Source organism: Peromyscus californicus, unplaced genomic scaffold (genome assembly GCF_007827085.1).
Source record: "Peromyscus californicus insignis strain IS unplaced genomic scaffold, ASM782708v3 Scaffold_12__1_contigs__length_115047231, whole genome shotgun sequence".
Taxonomy (NCBI): domain Eukaryota; kingdom Metazoa; phylum Chordata; class Mammalia; order Rodentia; family Cricetidae; genus Peromyscus; species Peromyscus californicus.
In genome coordinates, this window is record NW_026294413.1 from 81,270,289 (window position 1) to 81,288,821 (window position 18,533).

Below are 18,533 nucleotides of genomic sequence, written 5' to 3' on the forward strand. Positions count from 1 at the left end.
AGAAGCCCTCATCTCCAGTCCCCTTTCTCTCTAAGAATGAGTCAAAGAAACCAAGATTCCTCTTCCCTAAGGCCTGTCCTAGAAACCAGAACCCCTCTCCCCCAGAGTGAGACTTACATCCTAGACTTCCTACTTGAGACCACCTTTCTGGGTGGGAGCTGCCTTATGTGAAAGGGCTTCATTAGATCCTGATGTCAGAGAAGTCCTGCCTCACGCCCTAGAGGAGGAGGATGCTGCACAGGAGCTTGTGGTAGCCTTGCCTGGCTTCTCCCTTCACTCTGTTACACTCAACATTACATTACACCCTTTTGCTCATCACATCCCTGTTCAGCTGTACACACACACACACACACACACACACACACACACACACACACTCACGCCCCATCCTCTTCTCTGAGATAGGGTCTTGCTATGTAGCCCAGGCTGGCCTCCAACTTCCAACCTCCCCAGTGCTGAGATTCCAGGCTAAGGTGTCCTTTGCTGTAGGAGTATCAGCTTCCACCCTTATGGTCCTGAGGGTAGAGGTGGGAAGGCAAGAGAAGGCAGGGAGAAGGTTCCAGAGGAAATCAGGAGTGTAGGGGCTACCTGTTCTGTGTTGAATTTCCTGGTCAGGGAGTGGCAATGGCCACTTTTATAGGGGGAGGGTGTGTGTGTGTGTGTGTGTGTGTGTGTGTGTGTGTGTGTGTGTGTGTGTGCATGGCATGCTGAGAGCAGCCACATACGGAATTAATAGAGTTAGTTTTCACAAGTGTCTTTTCCCTTGGAGGAGGAGAATAAGAGGATCCTGAAATTTGGAGACATTACCAGTTTTCCCGCCCCTTGCTGTCATTACTGTTCATCACTGTCAAAGGTTGGCGTGTTGAGGGGGTGGGGTGGGGCGGGTCCGTGGTGAGGGCAAGTGGGAAGAGTAGGGGTTGGTTTGACCCGCTGGCACTTTAAGGGGTAATTCAACTTTCCTTCGCTTGCTTTCCCTCTTACAAATGGAGACTCCATCCTACCAGGAGCCCCTTCCCCCTTCCCTTACCACCTTCCCCGCCAAAGCGGTGGAGGGGACTGTGGGTGAGGAGGCCCCTCCTTCTAGCAGTTTAGGGCAGTTGCATAACCGAGGTTGTGAAATTCTGGGAAGGCCCCTTTCCGAGCCGGGAACAAACGGCTCTGATGATGGCATGCCCATGATGGAGACCCCCTTCACCCCGAAGCCTGAGTCTGATGAATGCAATAAAGTTCTGGGCATCGGGTTCTAGAGGGGCCCTTCTTGGGGTGCAGGGGCCGGGGATGGGGGAGAACCGGGCAGGAACAGGGCAGGGGAGAGCAGTCGCGAGGGGTCCCCATGTTAGGTGCAGCGCAGCGGGCCACCTGTTGCGAGCTGCCCGGCGGCCGAAGTTCACGTGCATCCTGGTCGGTGGAGCCAAGCAAGCCGCTGCAGCACAGCTGCGCGCAGTTCTCGGTGGCGGCCGGGCGCCTAGGGCTTCCGCCGGTCAGCTGACCACTCAGTGCGGAACTGCGCCGCCCTCCAGTGCAGCCAGTGCTCAGTGCAGCCCGCCCCGCCGTGTCCCCGCCACCATGGCTGGGCTCGTGGTCAGTGGAACTCAAGTAAGTCGCTCTGAGCCAGCCCCATCCAGTCCCAGGGCCCAGTTGGGGATGGGAGGGACAGCGGGGGTCCAGTTCTCCGAGGCTTAACGTGGTGGGCTCTCTTTTCCTGGGAAGTGGCAGCGTGCAGGTGATGTGTGCCAAGTGCCCACACTTGCTCTAGGTTGAAGAGGTCAGACCCTTCTTTGATCCTGGCACACTCCCTGACGGTGTGGTAAGCAGCCCAGATCCCTGCCTCCCTCTGTTCCTAGAGTCACACTGATCGACACTAAGGGACTAACTTCTCCATGAGACCCAGTACTGGTGGCTCGTATTTTTCAGGGTCCACCAAAAGTGTTTCAGTTTCTTCTTTCACAATCTGGGTTTTAAAAGAAGTTTTCTTGTGCAAGAAAATGTTTTAATAGGCAACCGTTTAGCCGTTGATACTACAAGTGTACTGTAAAGCAAGTGGATGGATACATTCCCATGCAGGAAGGGGGCCCATGACAGCAAGGTACACAGGGTCACCAAAGCCACAATGAAAGCTACAATGTGTCCTTCGGCCGAATGCTGGCCGGAGCTCTGCTACCAGAGTGATCTTCTTTCCCAAGGCTGGTGGAGGCCCAGGGTCCTCTACAGTTTTACTTGGTTTCTGGTTTCTTGAAGAGGTGTGTCACCAGGGCGCGACAACACCAGATAGTAGACATCTAGCCTTACCTGCTTTCAGCCCTGTAGTGAGGTCTCCAGGTTTGGAGTGACCCTCAAGAGGCTGAGCAGGGGCCCTGTCTCTGCTGATAAAAGGTTTCTCTTTTGCTTCCCTTCTCCCTCGTGAAGTCATCTCTCTCTTTGCAAAGTTCTTCTCCACCCTGGGGAAACAGTTGTGAGATGTGAAAGTTCTCCCTTATGATTAGGGAATTCTTCTTTAGAGGCCTAAGGATTTCACACATGGGGAACACAAGACATGCCACCTGTGTGCACTCCACCAAATGACTGCATTCCCTTTTTCAGGAGTCTGGTACCTTCCTCAACATTTATTGAGTGACTACTGTGTGCCAGGCACCCTTCAGGTATTGATGGAAGTGAGCTGTGTTACCAGCTCTCTGCTGCCTCTGTTGACAGCATTGTCTCCTAGGATTGCTGGCCCTGCCTGGAGCCTCAGACAGGCACGAGTCCAGAGTTCAGGAGTGAGCACGCCAAAGTGCTGTCAGCCTGTGCTAAGTGGCTAAAAACGAGGATCTTTTTCTGAGTAAGGGAAAGGGGGCTTCTGGGAGTGAGTTTGACTGCTTAGAAAGAGGTGTGTGTGTGTGGGGGGGGGGGGGCCTGCCCCTGCGTGTGTCTGCCTAAGAAGCAGGGTCCCCTCATGCATACTGTGGTCTCCGCATTTCCAGTCCCAGCATTCTCTGTGTGTAGTTTCTTCCCAGTTCCTGGAGAACTTGACAGTGAGGTTAAAGCTTCCCCAGACTTCCTTTTTCTTATCTTGTCCTTCTCAAGACTTGATGTTTCCTGCGCCCCAATGGAGCCTGCTGCATCGGCTGACTTGTGGGTGAGACATTTTGAGCCCCGCCCAGTATTGCAAAATAAACTCCTGGGAGGAGCTAGAAGGGTGCAGGGGTATCTTTCATACACCCTTTGGGTAGTGAATGTGGGTGCCTGACTCTGGGGCTAGAGTATTTGCTCCACACAATTTATAACAGCACCCACTGTGAGACATAGCACCTTGAATGTGCACGAATCTGACAGACAGTTCCTTCTTAAAAAACAAAACAAGACAAAAAAAACCCCACCTATTCAACAGGGTGCAGTATAATGTTTCAATACATGTATATAGTGTGTAATGATCAAAAGACTGGGATTGGTATATCTATTATAGTAAATACTTACCATTTCCTTGCTTGTGCTAGGGACTGTCAGTCCTTCTGCTGGCTGTTTTGAAACACACAATGCACAATGGTTATTACCCGTCGCTACTGTGTTTTATAGAACATTAGAAGATTTTCCTTGTAGCATCTGTGCCTCTTGTCAGTTAACACTTCCATAAACCTCTATTCTGTTCTCTTTTTAATTAATTAATTAATTAATTAATAATTATTATTTGTTTTTGTGCTGGGACTCTAGGCCAGCACTTCTGCATGCTAGGCAAGCATGCGACCACTGAGCTACATTTCCAGCCCTAGATGATCCTTTAAAAAAAAAATCTTTAAAAAGGATTTATTTTTACTTGTGTGCCTTTGTGTGTCTGTGAGTAGTGTGTGTGGGTGCCCAAGAAAGCCAGGAGAGTGCATCATATATTGTGTTGGTTAGGTTTTTGGCAACTTGATATGGGTTAGAGTCATCTGAGAAGAGGAAACCTCAATTGAGAAAATGACCCCATCAGATTGACCTGTAGGCAAGCCATGGGGTGCAAGCCAATAATTGGAGTTCCTCCTTGATCTCTGCTTCAGTTTCTCTTTCCAGATTCCTCCCTGGAGTTCTTGCTCTGCCTTTCCTCAGTGGACTGTGACCTGGAATATGCAATCCAAATCAATCCTTTTCTCCATGAGTTGCTTTTGGTTAGTGGTCTTTAGCACAACAGTATAAAACAGACTAAGACAGACTTCCTGGAGCTGGCCTTGCAGGCAGTTGTGAGCTGCCAGACGTGGGTGCTGGGAACAGAACTTGGGTCCTCTGGAGAGCAGTAAGTGCTCTTCACTGTTTTTTTTTTTTTTTAAAGATTTATTTATTTATTATGTATACAGTGTCCTGCCTGAATGTATGCCTGCAGGCCAGAAGAGGGCATCAGATCTTACTACAGAAGGTTGTGAGCCACCATGTGGTTACTGGGAGTTGAACTCAGGTCCTCTGGATCAGCAGCCAATGCTCTTAACCTCTGAGCCATCTCTCTAGCCCCTACTCTTCACTGTTGAGCCACCGCATCCTGATCCCTCTTGAAGGGGGAAAAAACTTCTGAGAAGCCTAAGGAGTTGATTGTCATTTTCATTATAATGTAACTGAAATATCCATGTATAAAATTGGACGCAACTCTTTCAGTATTTAGAGATTTATACATCCTAAATAAAGGGATGGTTTGAGTGCAAAGGAAAGATTTCAGTAAGGATAAAAACAGTTTACAGAGATGGCAGGTGACATTTGTTTGATGCTATATTGCTGCTTCTGGGGCCACCATGGGCCAGTGGCTGACATGTAAGTGGGAAGGTTGGTACTGTCCCATCATTTTTCTCTGTAAAATCTTTTTATTCATCACGGGCCTGACCTTGTTTGGCTTCTCTTGGCTTGAATGCTTCATTTATATTCAACATTACATCTTCTTTTTTTCCATTAATGTATGACAGCAACAGTATGTGGCATGGATTCAAGTACAGACATAAATGCAAACTTGAAATTTGGGCGCTGAAATCTTAGGCTCAAGAGATAATGAGAATAACCAATCTTCTCCATGGGGATACTGGCCCGAAACAACAGCTATTGATTGGGTGGCCTCTCCACATCAGAGACAGTGCCTTTCATCTGTCATTTTATCCCTGTTACACAAGTGTGATGGTGACGATGCTGCCTGATTCGAAAGGCTGTTTTGTGAGGGTGCAAATGATGCTTGTCACATGACTGGCATTTATTAAATGTTATTGTGCACTGGGCGGTGGTGGCGCACGCCTTTAATCCCAGCACTCGGGAGGCAGAGCCAGGTGGATCTCTGTGAGTTCGAGGCCAGCACAGGCTCCAAAACTACACAGAGAAACCCTGTCTCGTAAACCAAAAAAAAAAAAAAAAAGTTATTGTGCTATTGTAACTGCTTTTGGTGGGAGTTGGTGACAGTACTTGGGTCACTCAGCTGGTAGAGTACATGTCTGCCTAGCATGCACAGAGCCCTGGGTTTGATGCCCAGCATAAACCTAGCAGGAGGAGCAGAAGCTGAAGGTCATCCTCGGCTACATGGTGAGCTCCAGGCCAGCCTGGGCTACATGCAACTCTCTAGTGAAGAAAACAAAAGGGGAAACAGGTTCCAGGACATTGGGACTTATCCACGGAAACAGCTCGTAGAGAGCCACACTGGTGCTCAAAAATGGATCCAGAACTTGTTCCCTGGGGCGGAGCGTCTGTGATCGCAAACCTGGGTCCTCATGGACCTGGAGGGTTAATGTGAACTTATAGAACATGTGACAGATTGAGACCAAGCCCTTAGATTGATTGGGACCTTATAGTCCCAATCTTTCCTTGGTGTGTGATTTCCACCTCAGCTTAGAAGCAGAGCTTACTTTATAGCTCTCAATGCTGCAAAAGGAATGGATCTAGTATAGAAAGGGGAAAGACTGAGGATTGACGTGAGATCCCTTTATTATTATTATTATTATTATCATATTTAATATCACATATGATATTTATCATATCAGTATGAGTAAAAATTATTTTATTGGGCTGTTATTCAGTGGGTAAAAGCAATTGCCATTAAGCCTGATTTTCATCCTGGGACCTACATGGTGGAAGGAGAGAAGTTGCTTTCTATCTACCATGGGTGTGCCATGGCACACAAGTGTACACGCGCACACACACACACACACACACACACACACACACACACACACACACACGAGAGAGAGAGAGTAAATAAATACATGTTAAACAATTCAAAATTCAAAGTTATTTTGTTGAGGTCATCCTTTAGAGGTGTACAAAACATGGCTAGGCTACTCAGGCTGGCTTTGAACATACTCAGTTACCCAGGCAACTACTTTACCTCCCAAGTGCTGGGATAATAGGTGTGTGATGTCACCACCCAGCAGGGTTAGCTATTTTTTTTTTTACCTCTTCTTCTCTCGCTGTCTCTCTTCCTGGAATGAAGTGACTGAGGGACAGAGACTGGGAAGACAGAAAATATGAGACAAAATATGACAAAAGTCAGCAGTTTGTCACCATGTGGGAGAAAGCATGAGCAATGGCTTGAGAAAAGGAGGGTGCTGGGGGTGCTGTGACATTGCTTTGTAGTTCTGAGATGGTTGGTTATCTGTCATCCATAAGGCTCAGGCCAATATCCCAGGATGTCTGATGACCACCATATTTTCTTCCCTGTTAAGAAACATAGTGCTCTGGAGATCTGTCAGTCATCCCAAGACATCTTTGTCTGTCTGCACAGAAGGTAGGTTTGTTGGAAGACAGGATCAGTGTTATAGCTACAAAGCGCCAGGTTTCTACCTGGTATTTGAAGGTAGTATAGTTCAGTAATGTTTTATGTCTGTGTACCTCTTGCTCATCTATGATGCATGCTTTTCTGCCTGCAGCCTACAATCCTAACAATCCCCAGACTGGGTGGTTAGAGTAGAGAGAAGGGCCCCTGAAAGTCTTCTCAAAATTTCTAGGATCAAATTTCAGCTAGGCCTTTTAATATTTGGAAATACACATGAGATGCTTAAATGATTATATAAATAAGATAAAAATAAAAAGAATGCTGAAGGAGGCAAAAGGCTTACAAAAGCTTTCTGGCTAGAGGGTGCCATGTACACTGCTGGGGAAAATGCCATCAAGATAGTCTTATTCTGATGTGAACGCAATAATGACCAGAATGGCAAGCTATGCCCATAGGTACAATGGTGGCATGAACATTATCGGGGTAACCAATCACTGGACTTAAGGCCTGTTCCGCAGGAGGAAACTCAGGCTTGGTACTGTAAATCTGGCCAAGAACCCAAGGTTGGTGAGAACCCAGGGATGAACCCACTACTGTTATTCTGCTAAGTGAACATACTATCAAATGACCTTCTGAATTCATATCGCTATGCCCATAGGTTAGTGAAGCTCTCAGATGTCAGAGAATTTTTTTTTTTTGTGTGTGTTTAGTTGAAGGTTGTTAATGAAGGAACTCATAGCTGTTCAAAGTGCAGAGTGTCATTGGAGAACTGAAATGGGACATCCACATCACTCTTCCTCCTACTCCCTACCCCCACCATCAGGGACCACCAAGGAAGTGGGGTTAGGAAGATTGTAAGAGCTGGAGATGGGGAGGACTGGAGTGAAACAGTGTTCTCTGGACATGACAGGGCCATCATATCCATGAGCTTACAGCAACTGTGGTTGCCCTCACAAGACCTGGACAAGACCAAGTCATTCAACATTCCATCATGGAGGGGGAAGCTCAGGAGCCAGCATCCTTAACTGAGGAACTATGAACAGTTGATGGCTTCTGGGGGAGGAAGAGTCAATTTTCTTTAAGATGTGGCCCCTGGTAGGTCAACCATCCTCCAGTGTGTTGTTCTACACCTAGGAGTATAAGGTCAACATAAATAAGTCAAAATATAAAGTGGTTCTGAGGAGGTGGGAGCTTGGGGGTGTATCTGGGAGGAGTTGGGGGTGAATATGATCAAAATATAATTGCATGGAATTCTCAAAAGATTAATAAAAATTTAAAAAGAAGGAAAAAGGGAGGTGGGGAGATAGTGGGTGGTAAAGAGTGCTTGCTGCCCTTGCAGAAGATTGGGGTTCAGTGCCTAGCACCCACATGGAGGCTGATGGCCATCTATAATATAACTCCAGTTACAGGGTACTGATACCCTCTTCTGCCTCCTTGGGCTCTAAGCACATATATGATATACATACACACATGTAGGCAAAATACACACATTAAACAAACACATGTCTTCTTTATGGGAGAACCTCAGCAACTCTGGCTACATGCCACCCTTTACCTTGCCCCCAGCTTGGTTGGGACTATGCTGGGCATTTTACACACAGTGGCCATAGGATGGGATTGATGGTCTGGGGAGATTCCCTTGCCCAACCCTGATTGTTAGCACCTTGGGGGTCCAAAGGTATAGGAGGTGTTCAGCCTGTGGCCCGAGGGCTGCGTGCTACCACTGAGCTGTGAGTGCAAGGCAAAACAAAACCATGAACTTGCTTTCAGCGTGATTTTGAGATCCTTTTTTAAAATAACTTGATTGTACAGTCAAGTATGAGCTTTATGGATTAGATTTTGTGGCAGCACCAGAAGGTGGGCCACTTTCCATTGTGACTTCAGCGATTGCTCCTGAAGGTGGAGAAAAGGTTGAGGCATGCTGGGTAGAGGACCAAAGTATTACGGAGTGGTTGGGAGAGAGAGAGAACAGATGGGCAACTGTCACAAAGGTCAGGGTGGACGGCTGACGGTTGTGGTTATCTCCATATGCTCTGACATTGGGTTTCTTTTGGGCACCTGCATCTTAGCCAATTTTAACCTAATTTCTATCATGCCACAATATGTCTCCATCATGCTAACTGTGCCAGGAGAGGGGAGCTATTGGCAGGATCTGTAAAATCTTGGGGGAATAGGCACAGTGTAGCCTTTTTGTTTTGAGGAGCCAGCCATTAAAGTTGTGGAAGCAATTGTGTGATCTGTGGCTCGGGGTTGTGAGCAGCTGGGTAATTTCCATTTCTGTTACATTTACTACACAGGTGTCTTACATAGGCCAGGACTGCAGAGAAATCCCAGAGCAGCTCGGCAGGGACTGCGGACATTTTGCAAAGAGGCTTGATCTGAGCTTCAACCTGTTGAGGTATGTAACCTTCAAGAGATGCAAGCCAGGCCTGGGCCACCCGGGTCCCTCCAGGACCTTGGGCTGGCAGATGCAAGTCACAGGTCCCAGCTCTGTGCAGGGTCTGGAGAGACATGGACCCACATCCGAAAGTCTGGCGCTGCTTCAGGTAACTCATTGGCTAGCCTTCTAATAAGTGCAGCCTCAGAGGTCGGAGTTTTTGAGCATGGTTCACTTCATGACCGTGGGAGGTCCGTCCGCTTTTTCCTTTGTTCTTTCCCTTTCCTGTGAATGCCTATGTTCATGAGTTTGAATCCTTTTGGGGAAGGAATGAGATGGCACCATGAGTGTTTTAGGGGTGCTGAGCTTTGCTTTTTGAGAATGACTGCCCCTCACAGAATGTGCTGAATTACAGATAGGGTATGCATGTGTGTTTTCAATATTCATGAGGATGCTCTCTCTCCAAGGACTACTGTTGATGTGGTGTGGTTGGGAGGGGAGGGGATTTCTAGCAACTCTTTGAGTCTTGGCCCAAGGTAAGTGTGGTCTTGTATGGCAGTCCAGTGGAGGACAGCAGTAGGCATTTCCTTTCTTCCTGTGACTTATGCTGGTGGGTGGGCTTAGCTGATGAAAGTTGGAGATATTTGGACAGTAGGTATCGGTGGGACAGGTGGACAGGGGTCAGGAAGGCAGCTTTTGCTCCTGAGCTGGCTGCATTTAGCTGTCCTCTAAGTGATGTTCTTGAGTGTCATCCTGCCCTCTTCTTGGGACCTGAGCATCATTCCAAGACCCAGGTATGTCCCTGCTTTTAGGCCTTAGAATCTTTGTGGGGATACTTTGGAATGATGAATTTGGGGTAAAATGAATAACACTCGGGGAACTGGCTCTCAGCAGATGGAGGAGAATGATAGTTTCAGTTAGGCCAATACCACTGAGCTGCATGGGAGAAAAGGGGTGTCTTGAGGGTGACGGGGAAAATGGGCCCCTGTGTATGCACTCTCTCACTCCTGAGGGTTCTGAGTCGTTGGGCAGATGTGGAAAGCTAAGCATGGCAATGTCAGTAGAAAAGATGGTTAAACATAATTGCTGCCTCTAGAGAAACCCAGGGTGCTTTGTGGTCCTGGTGTCAGAGGGAGGGCAGAGTAGTCAACCTGGAGTGAACTGGGTCTAAGACATTCACACCTTCCACAGCTCCTCTGCCTGGACCCAGTCAAGAGGTCATGTCCTGCCACAATGTTCTGAGTTTTGCCTGGGTGGGTGGCCTCCAGGGGTCCATGGCCTCGTGGCTTGGGGGCTGTAGTTGCCTTGGGAATGTCTGGTAGAAACCTAGAGGTGAGTCTGAAGAGACTTGGGCCCTGTGAAGGAGGGTGTCAGTGGGCACAGGTCATGGGAAGGAGAACTGTTATGTCTGAGGAAACAACCGTCTTTGTTTGCCTGAGCCCTGCCTACCTGTAGCTGAGAGGATGCTGGTCCTGGAGAGGCGTGGAGAGGCAGGCAGTGAGAAGGAACCTGGCTCTGAGGGGTGAGACTGAGAAATAGTTCTTATAGGAAAGGATGTGCCCCGGATGTGGGAAAGTTTAGGGATAAGAGGTGTGTAAAGTGGACTTTGAGGGAGAATAGTGAAGGCTGCCATTTTCCTTTGTGAAGAGGAAAGAGTTGTCTGTGCTATTAAGCTGGCAGAGACCTGTTAGCCGCTCAGGACCCTGATGTTGTCTGTGTCGTACTCTGTGTGAGCTCTGTGCTGGCTGGGGCTGAGGTGGAGCAGGGGTACAGGAAGGAAGGATGAGGCCAAAGACTCGTGGACAGTGTATGTTCAAGAGCTGGTTAAATTGGAGGGAGTTCCGGGCCAGAGGGGCAAGAAACTGGTAGCCCATGCGTTGGGATTCAATCACCTTTGACCCTCGTTACTTACCTAATTGGGTGTGTGTGTGAAGGTGGGTGGCATCGTTTCTCTTGAACTTACACAGGCACCAGTCTGCCTTGCCTTCAGTCACATAAAAATCTCAGATGTTTTAGTTACTAAACTACCTGTTCTTTAAAAGAGAAGATTGAGAGCAGGAGAATAGAGAGACAGGAGGAATAGGAGGTTGACAGCTCACATTTAAAGGATGTGGGTGTGTGACAGGAAGACCGAATGTGCCAGGTTTCAGGGGTCAGCGCTGGTGAGGTGGCTCACTCAGAAAGGCACTTGCTTTGCAAGCCTGAGGATCTGACTTGGATCTCCAGAACCCGTGTAAGAAGCCAGGAGTGGCAGTGGGCGCCTGGAACCCCAGCACTGCACAGGCAGAGGCAGGAGATGTTCGGGGCTTGCTGGCCAGCCAGCTCCAGGTTCAGTAAGCAAGTGTAGATGTGGGAGGGGTGGGAGGTTGGAGGTGGATCCAGAAGTAACAGGGGCAGTAGGAGTGAGTATGATCATCGTATGAAATTCTCAAAGAATTAATAAAAAGATTAATTAAAAAATCTAAAGCCCGCAAAGTACCAAAACAAGGCTGGGCATGGTGGCCTGAACCTGTAATAATCCTAGTATGTGGGAGACTGAGGCAGGAGAATTGCAAGTTTGAGGTCTGCCTGGACTACGAAGTAAGTTCAAGGTTACCCTGAGCTACATGGTGAGACCCTGTCTCAAAAACAAAACAAAACAAAACCAACTCCCCCCCAAAAAAAACCCTTAAAAAATCCAAATGAAGTAGTATATTAAGTATCCTTTATTCAGTAGAAATTTCTCTATAGACACACCCCCACCCCCACCATGTCCATGGGGTTGTAGAGACCACATTCTCTAGTTGATTGTCCCATGACCCCCTGCTCTGGCATCTCTCAGCTTTGTTGCCTGCAATTGTGCTTCTTGGCAGCTTGTTTGGCTCTATTCTGGACACTTCTTTTCTCCAAAGCCAAATACAGTATTATGTATTATAGACATCGTGCACACATGCGTGCATGCATGTGTGTGTGTATGTGTGTGTGTGTGTGTGTGTGTGTGTTTCAGAGCAATGAAACTCTGGCACTCCCCTAGGTTGCAAGATCAGCTATAATCTGTGTGTTAGGCCACAATTTTTTTGGGGGGAAGGGGTTCTGTTTATTTATTTTTTAATACTAAAAGCCTCCATGTGACACAATATTTCAAAGCATCAAGCATGCAAACAATGGGACAGAACTCTCCACATCTCTGTCCTTTGGCCTCCCATTTCTGCTCTGCACTCTTCTGAACTATTTCTCAACTTTTGTGCTCAGTTCTCTATCTAGAGATGTTCTATGGAGACACTAATGCTAACTTCTTGCTTCTCCCCCGGCTATACTGAGATACACCTGACAGCTACAATTGCATGTACTTATGGTGTGCAATGTGATATACATTGTGATATGGTTCACTTTCAAACACACACACACACACACACACACACACACACACACACACACACACACACACACAGCTATTTTTTGTGGTAAGAACATTAAAGATCTACTGTCTTAGCAAATATCAAGCTCATAATCCAGCAATATGAACTCTACTCACCACATAGTACAGCGGACAATGATTAAGTCTTGAATTCATTTGGAGTTGGTTCTTTTTCCTCCTGTGTATGTGTTGTGAATGAAGGATCTGGCTTCATGTACTCGCTGGGACTCCCTCATCTTATATTGCTGAATCCTTTTACTCTTTGACTAGCACCTCCCGATTTCCCTGCTCTCAGCCTGGCAACCACTGTTCTATTCTTTGCTTCTGTGAGTTAAACTTCTCAGACTCCATGTTGAGATGCACCTATCTCTTTCTGTGTCTGTCTTATTTGACTGAGCACAGTGTCCTTCAGGCCCACTCACAATGTAGTAAATGTTCTTATTTTTTAAAGGCGAGTAAGATTCTATTAGTTTGTATTAGTACCACGTTTTAAACTCCACTCAACTGTCAGTGGACAATTGGTTGGCTCTGTATCTTGATTGATTTGAGTAGAGCAGTAAGCATGGGAGTGATGGCGTCTCTTCAACACACTGAGTTCATTTCCTTTAGCTTTACACCCCCAAGTGGGATTACATATCACCCAGTAGTTCTGTTTTTAATTTTTGTGAGGAGCCTTCAGACTATGGAAAACATACATCCCCACCGAGAGTGGACAAACATTCTCTGTGTTTCTTACCCTGCCCAACACTTGTTATACTTTGTCATTATGTCAATAGCTATTATAACAGGTGAGTTATCAAATTGCACTGTGGTTTCCACTGGTGTGCTCGTGATGATTAGTGTATTAGTCAGAGTTCTCTGGAAGGACAGAGCTGATTAAATATATATTAAAAGAGGGGTTGTTAGATTGACTACCCTGATACAGTCTGGGTAGCCCAATAATGGCTGTCTTCATGCTTGATATCTCAGTCTATGAGAGTAATGTCTCAGCATGGCATCAAAAGTCTGGAGGATTCCTGGAGAGCCACTGGTCTTCATTGCAGGTTGAGAGCCCAAAGAAGCTGGGTTATGACATCAGCAAAGGGATATAGCAGTAGCAGCAGCGTTAGCAACATGGTACATGTACTCACCAACAAGGTTAATGAACTTGACAGCAAGACGTGAAGGCAAGCAGGCAAAAAGTGAAGTGTTCTTCTTGGACCTCTTTTTATCTGGCTGTTACCGAAGGGGTTGGTCTTCCCCCTTCAAATAACCTGATCATGAAAATCCCTTACATACATGCCCAGTGGTTTATCTTTTAGTTGATTCCACGTTCAACCAAGATTAGCCATGACATTTAGTGATGGTAACATTTATTTATTTGTATATTTACATGTCTTCTTTTGAGAAATGTCTATTCAGATCTGTTGCTTATTTTAAGGTAAGGTTACTATTATTATTATTATTATTATTATTATTATTATTATTGAGTTCAGTTCCTTATACATTTTGGATACAAATCTTGCACTATATTTATGCTGTCATGGTTCAGATAATTGTCTAGTCCTCAGCCTTGGGGACTCTTACTTCTTAGGGACACTACCTCTTGGGAGGTAGTAGATCATTTGGGAGGTAGGATTTAATGGGAGGTCTTAGGCTACTGGGGCTATTAACAGATTTCCTCTGCTGCACACTTCTGCCATGATGTTACCTTGCCATATGCCCCAAAGCAGGAGGACTAGTTGACCATGAGCTGGAACCTTCAAGGCTTTGAGCTAAAAGAAACCTTTCCTTTTAAGCTGGTTGTCCAGCAGTTTGTTATACTTCTGCAAATATGACTAACAAACATGGCATACAATAAAAAAAACATGGTGTACAAATATTGTAGAAGTTATCTTTTCTTCTGATGATTGTTAGTGTGAAAGATTTGTAAAGTTTGATGGAACCTCATTTGTCTGATTTTGCTTTGGTGGTGTACCTTAAAAAAATCACTGCCCAAACAATACCAAGAAACAGTTCCTTGGGTCATTGAGATGGCTTAATTGGGTAAAGTCTCTGGGTACCAGAACTGATGACCTGAGTTTGATCCCCAGGACCCACATAGTGGAAGGGGAGAGTTGATTCCTACAAGTTGCTCTCTGACCTCTATACATGCGTCATAACACATGTGTAACCCCCACCCCCAAAGAAACACTTGTACTCTGTTATTCCCCTCTCTAGAAATGTCAGAGAAGCTACACTGTAGCCAGAAGTTTCTCCAGTCCCATCCAGTCCTGTGGTCCTGTAACCACCTATAAAATAATAACTCAGAGGCTTATACTAATTACGAACTGGATGGCCTGTGGCTCAAGCTTCTTGCTAGCTAGCCCTTGTAACTTAACCCATTTCTTTTCATCTATAAGTTACTATGTGGCCATGTGTTACCAGTCTTCTGGCATCTTGCTGCTCCTTGGATGGTGGCTGGTATCTCTCCTGTTCTCCTTTTTCCTCCCACTATCTCTCTTGGATTTTTCCCACCTGTCTCCATCCTGCCCTGCCATAGGCCAATGCAGCTTGAATATCAACCAATCAGAGCAACTCATTTTTCACAGCGTACAGAAAGACATCCCACAGCACTTCCCCCGTTCTGTCTAATCAAAAAGGAAGGTTTTAACCTTAACATAGTAAAATTACATATAACAAAATAGTTGTCAAGCAAGAATTATGGTTACAATATCTAGTCTATTTGTATTTGGCAAATTTAGAAAATATTCTATCATCTATCCTACTTTTGTGAGTCTAAAGTTTTATATCTAATTTATCTTTTATCATGATTAAGGAAAACTATAATTATAACTATCTAGTCTTCAATTCCATCAAAGACCACAGAAAGATATAATATTACCTAAGTAAACAGGAAGTGCATTGTAAGGAGCTTCCAAAATTCTGGAAATGACAGAGACAGCTGGCTGCCTGGACAGTCAACCAAAGTTCCTCTGCAATGTTGGGGTATCCATCTTCAGCCTATAGGCCTAGAGTTTCTCAGTCACTTCTCCCTGTGTCATGAAGAATGTCTGGCATTCTCCTCTGCAAAGCAGGAACCTGAAGGACCATTTCGCCTTGTTTTGGCAAAATTCAGTGGTCATTTTCCTATGGGTCCTGTACGTCCAGTTTATACAACATATTATCAATCAGTCCAGGCAAGAGCTGTTTCTTACCCAAATGTCCAGTTTTGCCAAAAAGAAGATAAACTCCATATGGAGTGTCTTCAATACCTATCTTCCTCTTTGAAGTAAATCAATTCTGCCAGGAGCAGATGTGTCTCACTGTCCAGAAAAGTCTAAGTTTTTAAAACATTTTAAATGCCATATTTTTTAGGTCTTTGAATTGTTTGAAGATTACCTACCTAATTGAAATATATCTTTGTATACCTAAAAACTTAACTAATGTGACTTTAAGTTTGATGATCATAGATGACTATTAATCTGTGTTTCTTAATGATATATTACAATTTTAAATGAGTTGTATAAACATAATACCTTAAACAAGAGCAAAAATATACACGCAGTATAACAAAATTAACTTTAAATTTGTATCAATAAACTAAAATCCATAGCAATATAAAATATTTCAAACAAGCCGGGCGGTGGTGGCGCACGCCTTTAATCCCAGCACTCGGGAGGCAGAGCCAGGCAGATCTCTGTGAGTTCAAGGCCAGCCTGGGCTACCAAGTGAGTTCCAGGAAAGGCGCAAAGCTACACAGAGAAACCCTGTCTCGAAAAACCAAAAAAAAAAAAAAATATTTCAAACAAGTTGTTGCTCTTTAAAAGTATATTCAATAATCTACTCTTTTATCCTATCATATCTATATCCTGCATTTCTATATCATATCCCCCTTTCTTCTTTTAGAAAGAGATTGACTATGACAAATAACAATTTTTTTTTTTTGTTTTTTTTGTTTTTTCGAGACAGGGTTTCTCTGTGTAGCTTTGCGCCTGTCCTGGAACTCACTTGGTAGCCCAGGCTGGCCTCGAACTCACAGAGATCCGCCTGGCTCTGCCTCCCGAGTGCTGGGATTAAAGGCGTGCGCCACCACCGCCCGGCGACAAATAACAATTTGTAACCAACCCCTAAAGAAAGACAAATATCCATAATCCATTTATTGAGAATGTGGGTGTAGTTTTCTAGGCTACTTCCTGCTGATTGGGGCCACTGGTAGTCTTATGGGGACACAAAGAAAATTTTAGGATTATGGTCAAGTCCTGACTGGAGTAGTCTGTGAGCCAGTTGCCTTGAAGCTGTTCTGAATGTTGGATCATCTGGAGACCTCTCAGGGGGTATTCCTTGATGGAACCATATTAACCTGGAAGGAATCTACAGCTTTTCATTTTCTGTGGAAAGAAAAGCAGAACTTCTTTTCCAAAGCAACATATCCTTAGACATAAATTTTGAAGTCAAGATACCTTTAAAATATATACATATATATTGCTTTAACTTAGCAGCCTTTATAATCAAATATCTTTCTGCAGTTAAAAAATCTCAAAACAGGCCGGGCGGTGGTGGCGCACGCCTTTAATCCCAGCACTCGGGAGGCAGAGCCAGGCGGATCTCTGTGAGTTCGAGGCCAGTCTGGGCTACCAAGTGAGTTCCAGGAGAGGCACAAAGCTACACAGAGAAACCCTGTCTCGAAAAAAACCAAAAAAAAAAAAAAAAAACTCAAAACAATATAATCCAGACTCTCTGTGTAATATCCATCTTTTAATGGCTTATTTTTATATATCATTTTTTAAGACTTAATTTTATTTTTATGACTGACTATATCCTTCTCTTTTCTCTCTCAAGCCTATGTACCTTTTATATACATTGTAAACCATTTAGAGGTTTATTCCATGTGAATCTGTCTTTGTGTCTCTATAATCCTTTTCTGATCATTGCTTTAAATTGCAGTGTGGTTAGGACTGAAGTAGAGGCTTTGGCTGCTGACTCCGCCCATCTCAGCTTCCCAACATGGCAGAGGTACCTTTACTGCCAGCTTTGGGCAGTGGGTTTATGCCTCCATCAAGCAGCTTGTAGCCCAGTAACATTTTTTTTTATTAGTAAAAGCTAAATCTGCCACACAGCATGCTGCTCACCTTGGAGATGCCTCTGTGTACTGCAGCCGGAATCTGCCATGCTGTAGCTCAAGCCCACAAACCTTGGCATCTCTGTAATAATGGTTTGCCTGAGAGACATAACTAGGAAGCTGATGATAACTCCGTTTTAGAATCTTTTTTTTCAAAGAGTTTTTAAAATTTATTTTATGTATATATGAGTGCTCTATCTGCATGTATGACCTTATGCCAGAAGAGGGCCTTAGATCCCACTATAGATGGTTGTGAGCCACCATGTGGTTGATGGGAATTGAACTCAGGACCCCTGGAAGAGCAGCCAGTGCTCTTAACCTCTGAGCCATCTCTCCAACCCTTAGAATCTTTTTTAAAAAGCTTTCTCAGGTTTTGGGTGGAAATTCTTGCTACCGTGTCTGGGTGCCAAAATGTAGCTGGAAGATTCTCCGGCCCTGCCCAGCCCTGTGGTCCTGCAGCCACCTATAAAATAATCACACAGAGGCTTATATTAATTATGAACTGGATGGCCTATGGCTCAAGCTTCTTACTAGCTAGCTCTTATAACTTAACCCATTTCTATTAATCTGTAAGTTGCCACATGGCCATGGTCTTATCAGTCTGCTGGCATCTTGCTGCTCCTTGGATGGCAGCTGGCGTCTCTTTCACTCCTTTCTCCTTTCACTATCTCTCTTGGATTTTCCCGGCCTGTCTCCATCCTGCCCTGCCATAGGCCAATGCAGCTTTATTTATCAACCAATCAGAACAATACCTATTCACAGTGTACAGAAAGACATCCCACAGCACTACACCCTTGAAGTCTCACCAACACGGCTGCCTAAACAAGACCTGAACAAGGACAACATCAATAGACGTGCTAACACGGGATGGGGAGACCTAGGAGGCCTCAAATCTAGATGAAGAACTACAGGCAGCTAAGGAATGTGGAGAGTGGGAGAGATAGTCTTCCCCCAGGGAAGAATACACTGACTGGTTATCCAGTACCAAATG

General features: G+C 45.3%; 1 protein-coding gene across 1 annotated transcript in view; it reads left to right on the plus strand.

Moving 5' to 3' along the window:
* Positions 1-1,310: 1,310 nt before the first annotated feature.
* Positions 1,311-18,533, plus strand: part of Lrmda (leucine rich melanocyte differentiation associated) — a 1,029,801-nt gene continuing 1,012,578 nt past the window's right edge. The window contains exons 1-2 of the mRNA XM_052733588.1: positions 1,311-1,596; positions 8,986-9,086. Of these exons, the coding sequence (XP_052589548.1) occupies positions 1,567-1,596; positions 8,986-9,086 (131 nt within the window). The 5' untranslated portion in view covers positions 1,311-1,566. The remainder of the gene's footprint in view (positions 1,597-8,985; positions 9,087-18,533) is intronic.